The 20,068-nt window shown below is 46.1% G+C and overlaps 1 protein-coding gene across 1 annotated transcript in view; it reads left to right on the top strand.

Moving 5' to 3' along the window:
- Positions 1 to 16,569, top strand: part of LOC149452916 (switch-associated protein 70-like) — a gene marked incomplete at its 5' end in the record, with an annotated part of 76,760 nt that extends 60,191 nt beyond the window's left edge. The window contains 7 exons of the mRNA XM_089688817.1: positions 1,770 to 1,878; positions 5,900 to 6,081; positions 7,721 to 7,828; positions 10,031 to 10,197; positions 13,826 to 14,024; positions 14,552 to 14,648; positions 15,900 to 16,569. Coding sequence (XP_089544943.1) covers positions 1,770 to 1,878; positions 5,900 to 6,081; positions 7,721 to 7,828; positions 10,031 to 10,197; positions 13,826 to 14,024; positions 14,552 to 14,648; positions 15,900 to 16,012 — 975 coding nt within the window. The remainder of the gene's footprint in view (positions 1 to 1,769; positions 1,879 to 5,899; positions 6,082 to 7,720; positions 7,829 to 10,030; positions 10,198 to 13,825; positions 14,025 to 14,551; positions 14,649 to 15,899) is intronic.
- Positions 16,570 to 20,068: the final 3,499 nt, after the last annotated feature.

Here is a 20,068-nt window from a genome sequence, read left to right as displayed (position 1 = left end):
CGAATGTCCTCGGGCTAGTTCCTGTACAGGTCAATTGTTATTTATTCATAAAGAGCGGTGTCAGAGAATATTGCAGGATGACATCGGAAATACATATTTATCTGTCGTGATCCTCCATGCCATCTAGTGGCCATAATGGGGTATTTTCCAAAGCCATTCTTTTTTTCTTTTTTTTATGACCTATAGAGGAACATTTGATTTGGTACATTCATGGGCAATGGATGTACTGGATAAAAATCTATCTGAATGTGTGTTGTGTTGTGTGTGTGTATATATATATTCCCAAAAGGAGTGTGGGGGCACATACTCAAGGTACTGTACATAATGGCAAGGGGTGCTGGAGGGTCTATTGATGCTGACTGCTGGGGGATCTATTGTTGCTGGAGGGGATCTCTTTTTACATGGCAGTCTATTGCTTCTGGGGAGGTGTATTGCTGCTGATGGGGATCTATTGTTGCTGGAGGGGTGCTTACTTTGCTAGGGAGAGGTCAATTGTTGCTGGAAGAGATCTACTATTGAGGGAAGGGTCTAATTATGCTGACTGCTGGGAGATCTATTGTTGCTGGATAGGATCTATTTTTTCATGGCCGTCTATTGCTGCTGAGGAGGTCTAGTGTTGATGATGGGGATCTATTGTTTTTGGAGGGGGCTTACTTTGTAGGGGGGTCTATTGACGCTGGCTGCTTGGGGAATCTATTGTTGCTGGAGAGGATCTCTTTTTACATGGCAGTCTATTGCTGCTGGGGAGGTTTAGTGTTGGTCATGGGGATCTATTGTTGCTGAAGTGGAGCTTACTTTGCTGTGGGGTCAATTGTTTTTTGAAGAAATCTACCATTGAGGGAAGGGTCCATTGCTGCTGGCTGGGGGGATCTATTGTTGCTGGAGGGGATCTCTTTTTGCGTAGCAGTCTATTGCTGCTGGGGAGGTCTGTTGTTGCTGATGGGGATCAGTTGTTGCTGGAGGGGGGGCTTACTTTGCTGGGGGGAGGTAAATTGTTGCTGTAAGGGATCTACTATTGAGGGAAGGGTCTATTGATGCTTGCTGCTGGGGGATCTATTGTTGCTGTAGGGGATCTAATTCTACGTGGCAGTCTATTGCTGCTGGGGAAGTCTATTGCTGCTGATGGGGATCTGTTGTTGCTGGAGGGGGCTTACTTTGCTGGGGGGAGGTCAATTGTTGCTGGAAGGGATCTACTATTGAGGGAAGGGTCTGTTGATGCTGGCTGCCGGGGGATCCATTGTTGCTGGAGGGGATATATTTTTCGTAGCAGTCTATTGCTGCCGGGGAGATCTATTGTTGCTGGAGGGGATCTCTTTTCACGTGGCAGTCTATTGCTGCTGGGGAGGTCTAGTATTGCAGATGGTGATCTATTGTTGCTGGAGGGGGGCTTATTTTGCTGGGGGGGGTCATTTGTTGCTGGAAGGGATCTACTATTGAGGGAAGGGTCTATTGATGCTGGCAGCTGGGAGATCAATTTTTGCTGGGGTGTTTTTTTGTTGCAGGAGTTTATTGTTGCTGGGGGGGTCTATTGCGGCTGGCTGGAAGGTGGGTAGGGGGTGGAACCAAGGGTCGGCGCTCGGAGATGGGTAGGGGGTGGAACCAAGGGTCGGCGCTCGGAGATGGGTAGGGGGTGGAACCAAGGGTCGGCGCTCGGAGATGGGTAGGGGGTGGAGCCAAGGGTCGGCGCTCGGAGATGGGTAGGGGGCGGAGCCATAAAGTGACTGAGGAAGTGTTTACTTCTAGCTGACTCTGTATTCTTTTGTTTTCAGTCTCTAGCGGACAGAGACGGGAAGAAGTGCCTTTTCCTTGTGAAATGCGTAGAGAAGAGTTATGAAATCAGCGCCTCTGATAAAAAGAAGAAACAGGAGTGGATTCAGGGTGAGTTACAAATCATTCGATGGGGAACCCATTTATAAAGGTGCGGGTGTGCAGTTCCCGGGGTGCCCATGAGTACCTACGTGCCGGTACTGACAAACACTGCGGCACCTTACAAAGGTTGTGCACAAGACAACCCCCATCCATTTATAAATAATCTCCATCCACCGAAGATTTAAGTATTTGTTGTTTTATAAAAGTGGAAGACATCTTCAAGATTATTTATTTCCCCGGGTCCCGTTATCAGGCCCGGACGGGCATTTTAGACAGAGCCCGGGAGCCCTTCCCTTGGAGTCTGGTGGCTCGGTTGTAAGACCTTTGCGACCCCTGAGGTTCCCCTACTGGTGTCAGTAGTTTTTTTTCTTATACCATTTTTTTTTTTTACTATTATATATTTATTTATTTTTAATGATTTTATTTATTTATTTTTTTTTTACAATTTTTTTTTTTAGGAGCCCCGATGGGGGCTTTGGTAGGATATCAGGAGTCTAAACAGATCCCTGACATCTCACCTTTGAGACAGAGAAAGGAGATTGAGGACACAGCCCATCCATCTCTGCAGCCTCAGCAGCACAGAATGAATGGACGGAATTAGCTCTGTATACATCTTCCCATTCATTCATAAAATGAAGCATCAAAACACAGTTTACTACACTTCAGTTATGAATGAACAGAGTCAGTGATTGGTTCCGATCACTGACTGTCCATTCAGACAAGGAGGAGACCAGTAAATGACATATTTACTGGTCCTTTCCCCATGCTACATCTTGACAGATCTCCTGTAGCAGCCGGCGGGAGAGCTGCGGGGGGGGGGAAGAGGGAAGCCAGGAGAGAGCACAGAGGGACCGGGAGAGAGGACAGGGGGGCCAGGAGAGAGCACAGAGGGACCAGGAGAGAGCACAGAGGGATCAGGAGAGAGCACAGGGGGGGCAGGAGAGAGCACAGAGGGATCAGGAGAGAGCACAGGGGGGCAGGAGAGAGCACAGGGGGGCCAGGAGAGAGCACAGAGGGACCAGGAGAGAGCACAGAGGGACCAAGAGAGCACACAGAGGGGCCAGGAGAGAGCACAGAGGGATCAGGAGAGAGCACAGGGGGCAGGAGAGAGCACAGAGGGATCAGGAGAGAGCACAGGGGGGCAGGAGAGAGCACAGAGGGGCCAGGAGAGAGCACAGAGGGATCAGGAGAGAGCACAGAGGGGCCAGGAGAGAGGACAGAGGGATCAGGAGAGAGCACAGGGGGGCAGGAGAGAGCACAGAGGGATCAAGAGAGAGCACAGGGGGGCAGGAGAGAGCACAGGGGGGCCAGGAGAGAGCACGGGGGCAGGAGAGAGCACAGAGGGATCAGGAGAGAGCACAGAGGGATCAGGAGAGAGCACAGAGGGATCAGGAGAGAGCACAGGGGGGCAGGAGAGAGCACAGAGGGGCCAGGAGAGAGCACAGAGGGACCAGGAGAGAGCACAGAGGGATCAGGAGAGAGCACAGGGGGGCAGGAGAGAGCACAGGGGGGCCAGGAGAGAGCACAGGGGGACCAGGAGAGAGCACAGGGGGATCAGGAGAGAGCACAGGGGGGCCAGGAGAGAGCACAGGGGGCCAGGAGAGAGCACAGAGGGGCCAGGAGAGAGCACAGAGGGACCAGGGGAGAGCACAGGGGACCAGGGGAGAGCACAGGGGGGCCAGGAGAGAGCACAGAGGGACCAGGAGAGAGCACAGAGGGACCAGGAGAGAGCACAGAGGGACCAGGAGAGCGCACAGAGGGACCAGGAGAGCGCACAGAGGGACCAGGAGAGAGCACAGAGGGGCCAGGAGAGAGCACAGGGGGACCAGGAGAGAGCACAGGGGGGCCAGGAGAGAGCACAGGGGGGCCAGGAGAGAGCACAGAGGGGCCAGGAGAGAGCACAGAGGGACCAGGGGAGAGCACAGGGGGACCAGGGGAGAGCACAGAGGGACCAGGAGAGCGCACAGAGGGACAGGAGAGCGCACAGAGGGACCAGGAGAGCGCACAGAGGGACCAGGAGAGCGCACAGAGGGAGCAGGAGAGAGCACAGAGGGACCAGGAGAGAGCACAGAGGGACCAGGAGAGGGGCCAGGAGAGAGCACAGAGGGGCCAGGAGAGAGCACAGAGGGGCCAGGAGAGAGGACAGGGGGGCCAGGAGAGAGCACAGAGGGGCCAGGAGAGAGGACAGGGGGGCCAGGAGAGAGCACGGAGGGACCAGGAGAGAGCACGGGGGGGACCAGGAGAGAGCACGGGGGGGCCAGGAGAGAGCACGAGGGGGCCAGAAGAGAGGACAGGGGGGCCAGGAGAGAGCACAGGGGGTCATAACAGAAGTACTAGACAGCAATGTCATTTAAAGTGGAACTCCGTGATTTTCACACCTTCCTTTCCTGTGTACAAAGCCATCTCAGTAAAGATTTGGTCTGTTCAGGTTGGGGGAGGAACTTGAGTGTCATAAACAGATCCCCGACCTCAACCTACTGAACACCTAAAGGATGAATTACAACACTGACTGTAAGCCAAGTCTTTTTTGTTTGGCACCCAACATGGGGCCCAAGGTGTGAGCCGGCTCTTCTCATCCAGTGTCAGTCCCTGACCTCACAAATGGACACAAATTCCCACAGACACCCTCCAAAATCTTGTAGAAGGCCCTCCAGGAAGAGTGGAGGATGTTATAACCTCAACAGGGGGAGGCAACTCCATATTATTGGTCATGGAGGGAGTGGGGCAACTTCACATTAAAGACCAGGCAGGAAGTGGGCCAACTCCATATTAATGGCCATAGAGGGAGGAGAGCAACTCCATATTAATGACCATGCAGGAAGTGGGGCAACTCCATATTAATGGCCATGCAGGGAGTGGGGCAACTCCATATTAATGGCCATGCAGGGAGTGGGGTAACTCCATATTAATGGCCGTGCAGGAAGTGGGGCAACTCCATATTAATGGCCATGCAGGGAGTGGGGCAACTCCATATTAATGGCCATGAAGGGAGTGGGCTAACCTCACATTAATAGCCATGCAGGGAGTGGGGTAACTCCACATTAATGGCCATGCAGGGAGTGGGGCAACTCCATATTAATGGCCATGCAGGAAGTGGGGCAACTCCATATTAATGGCCATAGAGGGAGGAGAGCAACTCCATATTAATGACCATGCAGGAAGTGGGGCAACTCCATATTAATGGCCATGCAGGGAGTGGGGCAACTCCATATTAATGGCCATGCAGGGAGTGGGGCAACTCCATATTAATGGCCATGCAGGGAGTGGGGCAACTCCATTTTCATGGCCATGAAGGGAGTGGGGCAACCTCACATTAATGGCCATGCAGGGAGTGGGGTAACTCCACATTAATGGCCATGCAGGGAGGGGGGCAACTCCATATTAATGGCCATGGACGGAGTGGGGCAACTCCATATTATTGGCCATAGAGGGAGAGGGGCAACTCTATATTATTGGTCATAAAGAGAGAAGGGCAACTCCATATTATTGGCCATAGAGGGAGAAGGACAACCCCATATTAATGACCATGGAGGGAGTGGGGCAACTCCACATTAATGACCGTGGAGGAAGGGGGGGCAACCCGAAAATAATGGCCCTGAAATAGGATGTCCAACAAACTCATATAACTGTGACAGTCAGGGGCCCACACAGACACCCTCCAAAATCTTGTGTAAAACCTTCCAAGAAACATGGAGGCCATTAAAGCCATGAGGACGAGGGGTGAGTCTACATTATTGGCCATGGATTTGACTCAGGATGGTCAAGCTCATATTGTTGTAGTGGTCAGGCAGGACCTTAGGTCACACAATGTATTTCAGGGCCTTTTTGAAGCCTGGGGGGGCTGTTATTACAGGAACAAGCATGTGCCAAGGAGGAGTTGGAGGTCACAAAATGCACTGCTTGCTCCAGGTCCTGTAATTTGCAGGTGACATCCCCAGAGCATGAACCTTCAAAAGAAGCGTGCAGTAGAAGCTACCATCTTTCTGTCTTCTCTGCCTACCTGTAAGATCTGCGTTGTGTTCCTCTACAGCCATCCAGACGGTGGTGAATCTCCGAAAGATGGGGATCCCCTCCCCACACAAGGACGCACGGCAGAAACGAAAGGCGATTCGGCAAAAACTACAGGCAGAGCAGGAAGAGCTACAGCAGAAGATGAAAGACCTCCAGATGTCCAACGAGACAAAGCACCAGGAGCTGGAGATGATGAGGATGGTGAGGGTGGGGCAGAGATAACTGGTTACCTATACCAGGTGGGGGGATCAGGAGAAGTCATTATTGGAAAGTTGACCGTCACATTGGTCCAGAACTCGCCCCACGTTTGCCAATGCATAAAAAAAATAATTTTTCCCCTCAATGGTATCCTATTATTTTACAGCAGATAGAAGAACCCGACCTCTAAAGTAACCTTTAACATGTCAGCGTCCTTTTAAAGGCCTTTCAGGTTTTTTGAAATCTGCAGCTTTCATTGGCATCTCCGGGCCAATATAAAAATCAGCTTGATATGAGGACCAAACAATGCGTGCTCAGAGACTGCAGACATGGTACATGGGATGGTCAGAGACTGCAGACACAGTACAGGAGATGGTCAGAGACTGCGGACATAGTACAGGAGATGGTCAGAGACTGCAGACACAGTACAGGAGATGACCAGAGACTGCAGACACAGTGCAGGAGATGGTCAGAGACTGCAGACATAGTACAGGAGATGACCAGAGACTGCGGACACAGTACAGGAGATGACCAGAGACTGCGGACACAGTACAGGAGATGATCAGAGACTGCGGACATAGTACAGGAGACGGTTAGAGACTGCAGACGTAGTACAAGAGATGGTCAGAGACTGCGGACATAGTACAGGAGATGGTCAGAGACTGCAGACATAGTACAAGAGATGACCAGAGACTGCAGACATAGTACAGGAGATGGTCAGAGACTGCGGGCATAGTACAGGAGATGACCAGAGACTGCGGACATAGTACAGGAGATGGTCAGAGACAGCTGACATAGTACAGGAGATGGTCAGAGACAGCTGACATAGTACAGGAGATGACCAGAGACTGCGGACACAGTACAGGAGATGGTCAGAGACTGCAGACATAGTACAGGAGACAGTCAGATACTGCAGACATGGTACAGGAGATGGTTAGAGACTGCAGACATGGTACAGGAGACAGTCAGAGACTGCAGACATAATACAGGAGATTATCAGTGACTATGAACATGCTGTAGGTGACTTTCAGAGACTGAGCATGTTCTAGGAGTTGTTGAAGACTGGGGACATGCTTCAGGAAACAGTCATAGACTGGAAACCTATTACAAGAGACTGCTAGAGATCACTGCTATAAAGGTACAAAACAGGAATCACAAATTAGTGTCTGCAGGGACCCCAGGGGTGGTGATGTCCGTGCATGCGTGGTGACGTCTGCGCATGCGTGGTGACGTCCGCCCTTTCTCGACCCAGCTAGGCCGGACGTCACCAGGCATGCGCGGATGCTCGCGGCCATCTTGGAAGTGGGCAGACGTTTATGATTGCACCCAAGGACATTTCACATCTCGTGGGGTGGAAAAGGCTGCACTGGGATGTACAAGAACATTTCCTGCGATTGACGATTGTTATCACATTCCATGACTTTTGCACCCCGTTTTTCTGCACCTGAATTCGATCATTTGTATCATAGAGGTTTTTTTTTTGTTGATTTATATAATTGTAGTTATTATTCACATTGTAAGCGATGCACTTTTTTTAAACTAACATAAATACGGTATAAACTGCTTTCTTTCTAGAATACAATATTGTTTCTTTAGAATGTATATACGTTCTAGATCTGTGTTTTTTTTTTTCTTTGGGCAGCAACTAAGGGAAGCCGCTGCCCGGGCCACCCAAGAGGAGAAAAAACGCCACGAGACGCACATGGAGTTACAGGATCGCTTCAGAGAGGAGCTGGAACGGGAGCAAATGGTAATTACTGGAAGGTGAACATTCTATAATATACGTTCCCGTCCGGCAGAACTGAAGCAGTTCACATGGGACCGCAACTTGAATTTACTCGATAATAAATGCAGGCTACCGTGTGCAAAAAAAAAAAAAAGATACAAAATAAATAAATATAATAACAAAAATAAAAAAAGCATAAATAAATAATACCTCCATACACCCCAATAAAGTACAGTGTACAGAAACATGTATGTAAGCATCAATTATGGGCAGCACAGGGGCTGAGTGGTTAGCACTTCTGCCTGGCAGTACTCGGGTTGTTGGTTGGAATCCCAACCACGGCACCACCTGACTGGAGTTTGCATGTTCTCCCTGTGCCTGCGTGGGTTTCCTCCTGGTACTCTGGTTTCCTCCCACACTACAAAGACATGCTGGTAGGTTAATTGGCTCCTGTCTACATTGTCCCTAGTATGTGTATGTATGAATGTGAGTTAGGGACCTTAGATTGTACACCCCTCGGGGGCGGGGACTGATGGGAATACAAAATACAGTATATACCCACATGGAAGAAAAATATATTTTAAATATATTTTTAAAATATTCTACCCAAATATGTGGACATATATATTTGAAATACTACAATTTTGGCCGTATTCAATATATTTAAAAAAAAAAAAAAAAATATATATATATATATATATATATATATATAATATGTTGAAATGCGTTTTTTATATATTACAAAATATATGAAAAATATTTGTAAAAATAAATTTTCAGATATACGGTATGTCTTTAAAAATACATTTATTGGAATGCATTTACAAATATGTATGTTAAAATTACTTTTTTATATGTTAAAAAAAATCTGAAGAGTATATTTTTAAAAATATTTTTTATATAGTGTGTAATATATAAAAAGCGCATTTCAACATACAGTATATATATATATATTGAATACGGCCAAAATTGTAGTATTTCAAATATATGCCAATATATTTGGGAAGAATATTTTTAAAATATATTTAAAATATATTTTTCTTCCATGCGGGTATCTAAAAGTGCTGTGTAAATTGATGGCGCTATATAAGTACCTGTAATAAATAAATAAAATCAATCAATTGCACCACACATGAGGTATCGTCACAAATGTTAGAGTGAGAGCAATAATTCCAGGGCCATAAATCACAGTTCATTCTAAAATTATAACCTGTCAAGGATTTAAAGCATCACCTATGGAGAATTTTGGGTACCATAGTTTTTTTTTTGTGATTTCACAGGCGTGCACTTGGCATGTTCGATGTGGATTTGCTCAACACAAACCAAATGTTTATAAACAATGTTACTTTGTATCTTTCTATCTCCGGTCTTATCGATGTTTATAAACAATGTTACTTTGTATCTCTCCATCCCCCGTCTGATCGATGTTTATAAACAATGTTACTTTGTATCTCTCTATCTCCCGTCTGATCGATGTTTATAAACAATGTTACTTTGTATCTCTCTATCTCCCGTCTGATCGATGTTTATAAACAATGTTACTTTGTATCTCTCTATTTCCTGTCTGATCAATGTTTATAAACAATGTTACTTTGTATCTCTCTATCTCCTGTCTGATCGATGTTTATAAACAATGTTACTTTGTATCTCCATCTCCCATCTGATCGATGTTTATAAACAATGTTACTTTGTATCTCTCATCTGATCGATGTTTATAAACAATGTTACTTTGTATCTCTCTATCTCCCATCTGATCTATGTTTATAAACATTGTTACTTTGTATCTCTCTATCTCCCGTCTGATCAATGTTTATAAACAATGTTACTTTGTATCTATCTTCTCTCTCATCAATGTTTATAACTACTTTGTGTCTTTCTATCTCACGCCTAAACAATACATTGTCAGGTGGCTGTTTTTTGGCAGCAGCAGCTATTACAGCAGAAGCACTTAGAACACAACTAATGACAGTCATTTTGAAAGGTGTGAATTGCTGGCAGGCAAGTGCAAGGGGGGGGGCAGTGGGGCAGGAGCACAGGGTGTGCTACACATACCTTGTGTACTTTTGGGCGTGTGTAGCATACCCAGTGTCCACCACAGGTTACAATACTTATTGAATACATTGCAGGTAGTCTTCTTTTTAGCCTTTCTCTATCCTGAAATGGCTCAGAACCCGGATCAGCAGGTTGCAAAGAATGAACCTCTATCTATTATTCGTCTATCCGTAGATTCGGCAACAAATGGAAGAACAGGTAGCACAGAAGTCCTCAGAATTAGAGCAGTATTTGAAGAGGGTGCGAGAGCTGGAACAAATGTATCATCGACTGCAGGAGGCGCTAGATGATGAGAAACAAGCTCGACTTGAAGAGGAGAGTGCGCGGCTCTTACAGGCCAGGTGAGGGCGCCGAATAAAACCAAAAAAGGACTGAAGTGTGTAAACCCTAAAGAGGAGCGTCTCTCTCCTTTCCTTCTTTCTCCTGTGTTCCGCTTTATGTATTATTTAAAGCATTTTGTTATATTTCAATAACTGCAAAAAAAATACCCGCTGACCATGCCATGCCAGAAATTCCCCAAATACCCCAAATACTTGTCCTGAAAATCTGACTGTTAGTGCAAGTCGTTGTGTTGGAAGTGCACTAAGATGGCCACAGTCACCTCAAGCATGATGGAAGGTGGTACAGTTACAAAACAAGAAGGTTAGAAGAGTTTTCAGGGAGTGGGAGATAGTTGGACTGATTGGGGTAGAGGGTTCCATAGGTTGGAAAGGGCTCGAGACGTCCTGGAAGTGAGTATGGAGGAGGAGGTGACAAGGGAGCTAGAGAACAGGAGGTCAGTTTGGGTGTTATTCTGAGATAGGGTTGGTGATATATTTCAGAACATCGGACAGCAGTGGACAGCCTTGTATGTTTTTGTTAGGATTTTGAATTGTATGTGTTGGGTGCAGTGCCCGGGGTCAGTAGGGGGCCCCATGAGATGCCCCTGGTACCTTTCATTGGCTTTTTCATAGGCTTTTTTGGGTGTGGGCGAGTACACAGGGTCCCCATGATCCCCTATTGCCCGGGGGCCCCATGAGTTGTCAGTCCGCCCCTGGTTGGGTGAGAAAATTTGTGGAGGAATTGGCAGAGAATTATCAGAGAGGGATTAAGGAGACTGAAAAGGTAATGTGAGGAGTAGAGAGAGCAGAGATCATAGAGAAGGTATTGGAAGCAATTGGAGGTTACCAACTGACCATAGGAGGAGGTGTAGATCGAGAACAGAAGTGGTCTGAGGACAGAGCCTGGGGCACCCCTATGGGAAAAGGAGGAGAGGAGGAGGAGGTAGAGATGTAGGTTGTGAGTTGAGGAGTAGAGAGGTTTGGGTGTCGTCAGCCTAGAGATGTCATTGAAAGCTATGAAAAGTTATCAACTGACTAAGGGAGGAAATGCAGCTAGAGAAAAGAAGGTGGCCGAGGACAGAACCTTGGGGACCCCTATGGAAAATGGAAGAGGGGAGGGGGAGGTAGAGTTGTAGGTTGTGAGCCAAGGAGTAGAGAGATAGGTTTGGGTGCTGTCAGCATAGAGATGGTATTAGAAACTATGAACTGTTATCAACTGACCAAGGGAGGAAGTGTAGATAAAGAATAGAAGTGGTTTAAGGACAGAACCTGGGGGACCCCCTACAGAAAAAGGAAGACGAGAGGAGGAGGTAGAGTTGTAGGTTGTGAGCTAAAGAGTAGAGAGATAGGTTTGGGTGTCATCAGCATAGACATGTTATTGGAAGCTATGAAAGGTTATAAAACTGACCAAGGGAGGAGATGTAGATAGAGAAAAGAAGGTGTCCAAGGACAGAGCCTTGGGGACACCTATGGGAAGAGGAAGAGGAAAGGAGGAGGTAGAGTTGTAGGTTGTGAGCTGAGGAGTAAAGAGATAGGTTTGGGTGTTTCCAGCATAGAGATGGTATTGGAAGCTATGAATGGCTATCAACTGACCAAAAGAGGAGGTGCAGTCAACTGACCGAGGGAGGAGGTGTAGATAGAGAATAGAAGGTGTCCTAGGACAAAGCCTTAGAGGGCCCCCACAGAAAGAGGATCAGGATAAGAGAGAAGGGGATAAAGTAGGCAACATTGTAGGAGCACCTAGATAGGCAAGAGGAGAACCAGGAAAGGGCAGGGTTTTTGAGGTCAAAGTAGTGGAGCTTTTCGAGGAGAAGCAGGTGGCCAAATGTATCAAAGCTAGTAGAAAGGTCTTATAGCATGAGTAGGGCCTTTGGTTTACTTTAAAAATCTAGGCCTTGCAAGTGCACTAATATGGCTACAATCCCCTCAAACACAGTAGAAGGTAGTACTACAAAGAGTAAAGAGATAGTTTTGTTGTCTTCAGCATAAAGATTGTATTGGAAGCTATGAAAGGCTATCTACTGACCAAAAGAAGAGGTGTAGTCAGCTGACCAAGGGAGTACAAAGCCTTTGGGGACCTCCACAGAAGGAGAATGAGGAGAGGATAAAGTTGTAGGTGACACCAAAGGAGCACTTAAATAGGCAGAAGGAGAACCAGGAAAAAACTGAGATTTTGAGGTCAAAGAAGTGGAATTTTTGAAGAGAAGCAGATGGCCAACTGTACCAAAGCTTGCAGAAAAGTCTAATTATATGAGTATAGCCTTTGGTTTACTTTATGAATTTAGGCCTTCCAAGTACACGAATATGGCTACAATCACCTCAGACATGATGGAAGGTATCACAAGACAAGAAGTTTAGATGGATTTTCAGTGATTGGCCAAAAGTGTAGATAGGGAGTAGAAGCTGTTCAAGTACAAAACCTGGGGAATCCCTACGGGAAGAGGAGAGGAGGAGGTAGAGTAGTAGGTTGTGAGCTGAGAAGTAGAGATAGGTTTGGGTGTCATCTGCATAGAGATTGCATTGGAAGCTATGGAAGGTTATCAACTGACCATGGGAGGATGATAGGAGGTACAGAGCCTTGGAGGACCTCTACAGAAGGAGGATGAGGAGAGGATAAAGTTGTAGGTGACACTGAAGGAGCACTTAAATAGGCAGGAGGAGAACTGGGAAAGAGCAGAGATTTTGAGGTTTAAAGAAGTGGATTTTTCGAGGAGGAGCAGGTGGCCAACTGTATCAAAGCTTGCAGAAAGATCTAATGGTATGAGTATAGCCTTTGGTTTACTTTATGAATTTAGGCCTTCCAAGTACACTAATATGGCTACAATCATGGAAGGTAGTACAATCACAAGACAAGAAGTTTAGATGGATTTTCAGGGATCGCCTAAAAGTGTAGATAGGTAGTAGAAGCGGTTCAAGGACAAAACCTGGGGGACCCCTACGACAAGAGGAGGAGAGGAGGTAGAGTAGTAGGTTGTGGGCTGAGAAGTAGAGAGATAGGTTCGGGTGTCATCTGCATAGAGATTTCATTGGAAGCCATGGAAGGTTATCAACTGACCAAGGGAGGTGTAGTCAACTGATAAAGGGAGGAGGATAGAAGGTATCCAAGTACAGAGCCTTTGGGGACCTCTACAGAAGGAGGATGAGGAGAGGATAAAGTTGTAGGTGACACTGAAGGAGCACTTAAATAGGCAGGAGGAGAACCAGGAAAGAGCAGAGATTTTGAGTTTTAAAAAAGTGGCTTTTTCGAGGAAGAAGTGGAAGGAACAGGTGGATAACTGTATCAAAGCTTGCAGAAAGATCTAATAGTATGAGTATGGCCTTTGGTTTACTTTACGAATTTAGACCTGCTTTAGTCTGAAGTTGTAATGAATTCTGGCAACTTGGTATAAGAAAGCATCTGTAAATGTTTGGCCTGAATGCTTGTTATTCTTGAATTCGAGAAAGAAGAGTTTTTTCGAGACAGTAGTTAGTATTGGAGGGCATGTGCATGTATGGGGTGAGAGACAAAGTTAGTATGGGGGGCATGTGTATGTATGGGGCTGGGGTTAGGCCTACCTCTGGATGACAACCTGCAATTTGTGAACGGTTGGGCTAAACAGACCTGAGTATTTTCATGTCTTCGTTGACTATATACCTGTGTAATTTCCAGACTCCTGGAAGAGGAAGCAGCCAAGCGAGCCATGCTGGAGAAACTCCACCAGGAGCAGGAGCTTGCTATCAAGATGACGGAAGCTGAGAAGAAGGAACTGGAGACTATCCGGGAGATGAAGGAGATAGCGCTAGAGGAGGCTATGCAGCAACTGGAACAGCTGGAGAAGGAGAGGATGGCAGCCCTGGAGCAATACCAGGTGACTGGGAGCGATCCATTGTAGGCGTGGGCCTGTCAACCTGGGGTCAACCTAGATCCATTCAAGATTCCATCCCTAAACTCTGATGAGGTTCAGGACCTGTATCTGTGTTTTCTGTTGACTCAAGTTTAAGGTTGCCCCCAATTAAAGTAGAGGTTAAGCCAATTTTTGTTTAGTTTCAGATTCAGCAGGAAAGGGTTAGAGCCTCTGCCAGGTTCTACTGTTGTCTGTTACTTTTTGGGACATTTCCCTAAACTTCCTGTCTCAGCAGCCACACAGGAAATGAGAGGAAATTGTCCCCCCGCAGCCATGTTCACCAATACAATCTGGCAGAGATTTAGTCCACTCTCTGTAATATCAAAAACTAAATAAAAGTGATTGCCAGGCTGATAGCATTCTGAAATGTCAGGAATCCATATCTATGAAATGTTTACTGACTTTAGTTCACCATCTTATACATTTGTTATGTTTGGAATGTACAATGCCACTTTACAACTAAAATTCACATTTCTTTTATTCCATGACAGCAAATTAAAGATAATCTGGAAGTTGCGACGAGTAAGACAAGGAGCTGGAAGGACAAAGTGGCGCAACATGAAGGCCTAATCCGACTGATACAGCCAGGTATGGAATAACTGCTGTGCTACAATGTGGCCGGAAAAAGACATTCTCTTTTATTCAGTTATATAGAAAAATACGTCTCCATAGTATTTAGAGTCATGATAGTTTCTTACACTTTATTGTCCCCAGACCAATCACACGCTACTGTTATTATACATGTATATAGCTCTGACATATACCGCTGCGCTGTACAGAGATCACTGAGCCGGTCCCATCAGTCTCTGTACCAGAGGAGCTTACGCTCTAATGTCCCCTCCCCCCAGTCACATCAGTCTCTGTACCAGAGGAGCTTACGCTCTAATGTTCCCTCCCCCCAGTCACATCAGTCTCTGTACCAGAGGAGCTTACGCTCTAATGTCCCCTCCCCCACAGTCACATTAGTCTTTGTATCAGAGGGGCTTACACTCTAATGTCCCCTCCCCCACAGTCACATCATTCTCTGTACCAAAAGAGCTTACATTCTAATGTCCCGCCCCCACAGTCCCATCAGTCTTTGTACCAGAGGAGCTTACACTCTAATGTCCCCTCCCCCACAGTCCCATCGGTCTCTGCACCAGAGGAGCTTACACTCTAATGTCCCCTCCCCCACAGTCCCATCGGTCTCTGTACCAGAGGAGCTTACACTCTAATGTCCCCTCCCCCACAGTCACATCAGTCTCTGTACCAGAGGAGCTTAAGCTCTAATGTCCCCTCCCCCCAGTCACATCAGTCTCTGTACCAGAGGAGCTTACACTCTAATGTCCCCACCCCCACAGTCACATCAGTCTCTGTACCAGAGGAGCTTACACTCTAATGTCCCCTCCCCACAGTCACATCAGTCTCTGTACCAGAGGAGCTTACACTCTAATGTCTTCTCCCCCACAGTCACATCAGTCTCTGTACCAGAGGAGCTTACCCTCTAATGTCCCCTCCCCCACAGTCACATCAGTTTCTGTACCAAAGGAGCTTACACTCTAATGTCCCCTCCCCCACAGTCACATCAGTCTCTGTACCAGAGGAGCTTACACTCTAATGTCCCCTCCCCCACAGTCACACACTATTATGATACATTTATATAGCTCTGACATATACCGCAGCGCTGTACAGAGATCACTGAGCCATTTAATTTTCAGGGGGTTATAATCTCTGATATCCACCAAACTCTGAAATTCCAGATTTGAGAGCCCTGACCCGTTCTCATTCCATCTGGGAATATCTGGATTGCTGTTCATCTAAATACATTGATGCATTCTTGAAATCCTGTCACCTTTTCAGGTTCTAAAAATCCCGTGTTCATCACAAACTGGGGACCGGCTTCTTTCACCCAAGGTGAACTTGAGGAGAGAGAGAAGAACTGGCAAGAAAAGAAGAACACCAGCGCGGACTAGAGCGTCCGTCCAAACGTGGACCACCAGATAGGACCGCGGCCCCAAAATCAGCTTGCAACAGCGGGAGAGTTTGTGCGTGCGTTATTTGAAATATTTTTTATTTTGTATTCCCAAGTTGTGTCTACTTCAAAAAGGGAGATAACAAAACACCGGTGAGCTACTGTAATCCGAAGAACTTCTAGACTTTTCAAAAACGAGAAAGAACTTCCAACAAAAACAAGAAGAACCTGCTGGATAAACATCTAACAACCCAAAAGGATGATCCTACGGATGGCGAGTCGTGTCCAGGACAGAACAGATGTCCATACTAAACCCTTTAACGATTATATGTCCTAGAATAGGCCGGGGAATCCGTTTCATTTTTGGCGTTGCAATTTTGGGACATGTTCATACTTTCCTATGTTCATTTTTTTTATTTGAAACTGGAACGTGAGATAGAAATATTTGTGAAATGAGTCTCATGTGACAATAGGAGTAGAGGTATGTTGTTGGACCCATTCAGAGAGTTGGGTATGTCTCAACAACTGTTACATAAAAAGTAATTTGCAAAAATTAAACATTTGTAAAGTTTTTTGTTTCCTTTTTCTGTAAGTAGAGAGAATAAAACCCACCAATGGCTTGCGTGGTGTAGGCATCTCTGTCACATAAGCCATTGATGGGGTTTTTTCTCTCCTCTGACGAGTTCCATCCACCATCCTCTGCCATGCAAGCCATGGATGGGATTTTTCTTTCTATTTACGAGTTCCAGTCACCATCCTTTGCCATCTGAGCCATCAATGGGGTTTTTTTTTTCTACTTACAAGTTCCATTCACCATCCTCTGCCATGCGAGACATCGATGGGTTTTTCTTTACACTTATGAGTTCCTTTTAGTATCCTCTGCCATGCAGACCATTGATAGATTTTTTTTCTCTCCACTTACGAGGCCTATTCACCATCCTGTGCCATGCAAGCCATGGATGGGTCTTTTCTTTCTACTTATGAGTTCCATTCAGAATCCTCTGCCATGAACGCCAATGATGTTTTTTTTCTTTGTATTTACGAGTTTCATTCACCATCCTCTGCCATGCGAGCCATTGATAGTTTTTTTTTTTGTTTTTTTTTTCTCTCCACTTACAAGTTCCATTCACCATCCTCTGTCATCCAAGCAATTAATGGGTTTTTCCTTTCCACTTAAGAGTTCCATTTACAGTCCCCTGCCATGTAAACCATCTATTGTTTTTTCTTTCCACTTACAAGTTCCTTTTACTATCCTTTGCCATGCAAGCCATTGATAATTTTTTTTTTTCTCTCCATTTATGAGTTCCATTCACCATCCTCTGCCGTGCAAGCCATCCATGGGTTTTTTTCCTCTCTGCTTACAAGTTCCATCCACCATCCTCTCCCATGCAAGCCTTTGATGTTTTTTTTCTCTCCACTTATGAGTTCCATTTACCATCCTCTGCCATTCAAGCCATCAATGTTTTTTTTTTCTTTCCACTTTCGAGTTCCATTCACCATCCTCTGCCATGCAAACAATCAATGGGTTTTCCTTTTCTTTCCACTTACTAGTTCCATTCAACATCCTCTGCCATGCAAGCCATTGACAGAGCGGGTCCCGCCGGGAACCAGCATGCACCCCATGAGCACGCATAAATAACTCCGTCATGCAGGTCCAGTCCTGGCTGCTGGGGCAACAACCGCTCAGAGGGTAGGCTCTGAACCATTCCCCTCACTACACATGAGACCCATCAACCCTGCCGGTACCTCTCTCACTGTCTGGCTGAAACGTTCTTCTGCATTCCATTACCACCATGCACCCCTTTAAGTAGCTTCAGACCAGGCATGACAAAGCTTTAAACCTTTTACATGAGTAATGTAAGATAACTGTTCAGCATAAAGTGCAGTCTTTTCCTAACATTCCTAGTCCCTAACTACAGGGTTGTGGCTGCCCAACACACCTGAACAGGAAAGAGTCCATTCTTGGCCGAGTCCCTGGTTGGTATCTTCAGGGATGATTGACAGCCCCAGCAATTTCCCCACATGAGGAAGGTTCCAGGACACAGGTTTGTAGCGGTATTATGGCATCAGGACAGAAGCACTCTCCCACACCTTGCTAGCTGTCTGTGTCGTTCCTAGCCATGCAGCAGGCTGTGTGTTGTGGGACCACAGGGCTCAGCAGCCCCAGGCATATTGGCAGATCCCTCATGGCAGGCATCTGCAGTGATGGCAGATAACAGAGAAGGTAGCCGAAGCTGAGCAGAGCCCCTCCGGGCAGATAGTGTGCTGGAGGATGAGGTTACATGGGTAGCTGTCAGCCTGTCTTCTCCCATATGGTTGGACTAGTCTGGGCACAACTTGTCCACATCTACACAAGGTTCTCCAGTCTTTTACACTGACAGATACAATATGTCCACATGTATACAAGGTTCTCCAGTCTTCTACATTCACAGATACAACGTGTTTACTTCTACACAAGCTTCTTCAGTCTTTTACATTGACAGATACAACATGATCACATCAACATGAGGTTCTCCAGTCTTTTACATTCACAGATACATGTCCACATCTTCAGAAGGTTCTCCAGTCTTTTACATTGACAAATACAACATGGTCACATCAACGTGAGGTTCTCCAGTCTTCTACATTCACAGATATGTGTCCACATCTACACAAGGTTCTCCAGTCTTCTACATTCACAGATATGTGTCCACATCTACACAAGGTTCTCCAGTCTTTTACATTCACAGATACAACGTGTCCACATCTACACAAGGTTCTCCAGTCTTTTACATTCACAGATACAACGTGTCCACATCTTCAGAAGGTTCTCCAGTCTTCTACATTCACAGATACAACGTGTCCACATCTACACAAGGTTCTCCAGTCTTTTACATTCACAGATACGTGTCCACATCTACACAAGGTTCTCCAGTCTTCTACATTCACAGATACAACGTGTCCACATCTACACAAGGTTCTCCAGTCTTTTACATTCACAGATACGTGTCCACATCTACACAAGGTTCTCCAGTTTTCTACATAGACAGATACAACATGGTCACATTAACGTGAGGTTCTCAAGTCTTTTACATTCACAGATCCAACATGTCCACATCTTCAGAAGGTTCTCCAGTCTTCTACATTCACAGATACAACGTGTCCACATCTACACAAGGTTCTCCAGTCTTTTACATTCACAGATACAACGTGTCCACATCTACACAAGGTTCTCCAGTCTTTGCATCTTTTGCAGATGTGGACACGTATCTGTCAATGGAAATCTGTGAAAGTCATGTTGTGCGCTCTTATGCCTTGTATAGCGTTTTACTCTTCTATTGTCTCTACTTTACCAAAATCTTGCGCCCTCCAGATTGTATCACCATGAATATGTTCTGGACGGAGACATCATCATTGGAGGAATTTTCAATGTCCATTGCCTTATGGCTAATTGGAAGATCCATGAGATCTCGATCACCACCAACATGTTCTGTTTGAAATACGTACAATTCAGCAATGTCACATCTGACCAAAAGTTATAAAATATACGGGGCGATAATTGGGTTGTATTGCCCCTTTACATCCAGAATATCAGATTACTGAAGAAAGATTTCTACCCGAACATTATCCGTGACCTCACTCTGCATATCACAATCACTCACTATACTGAATACATTCATAATTCATAGGAATGACTCCTGTGCGGTAAACCATACAAGTGTCGTCCCGGGGCGTTCCGCTGTGACACTTCCACACAACTACCACTTGGGTCCAAGCCTGCTGAACAAAGGAACAAATCCTGAAGGCTGCTCTCCAAATAAAGTCACTCTCATGTAAAAGGCAACAAAATACAACAACCAAACGCCGTGATGAGGAAAGTCAAAGCGCTTTGTGCTGCTTTACCACCAACTAATGACATTGTTAAGGGCTAGAATGAGAAACTTCCTTCTTGTGAGATTCTCAAGGCAGATATAAGCAGCTGTGCCAGTACCAGAGACACCACCGAGAGCCTGTATTGTACACTGCCGTATATACTGGACTATAGGAGCACTCCCACCACTGTCCTGTACACTGCCGT

Source organism: Staurois parvus, unplaced genomic scaffold (genome assembly GCF_062004578.1).
Source record: "Staurois parvus isolate SC_StPar_1 unplaced genomic scaffold, SC_StPar_1.0 ptg000455l, whole genome shotgun sequence".
NCBI classification, from domain to species: domain Eukaryota; kingdom Metazoa; phylum Chordata; class Amphibia; order Anura; family Ranidae; genus Staurois; species Staurois parvus.
This window is presented reverse-complemented; position numbering and strand designations above follow the sequence as displayed.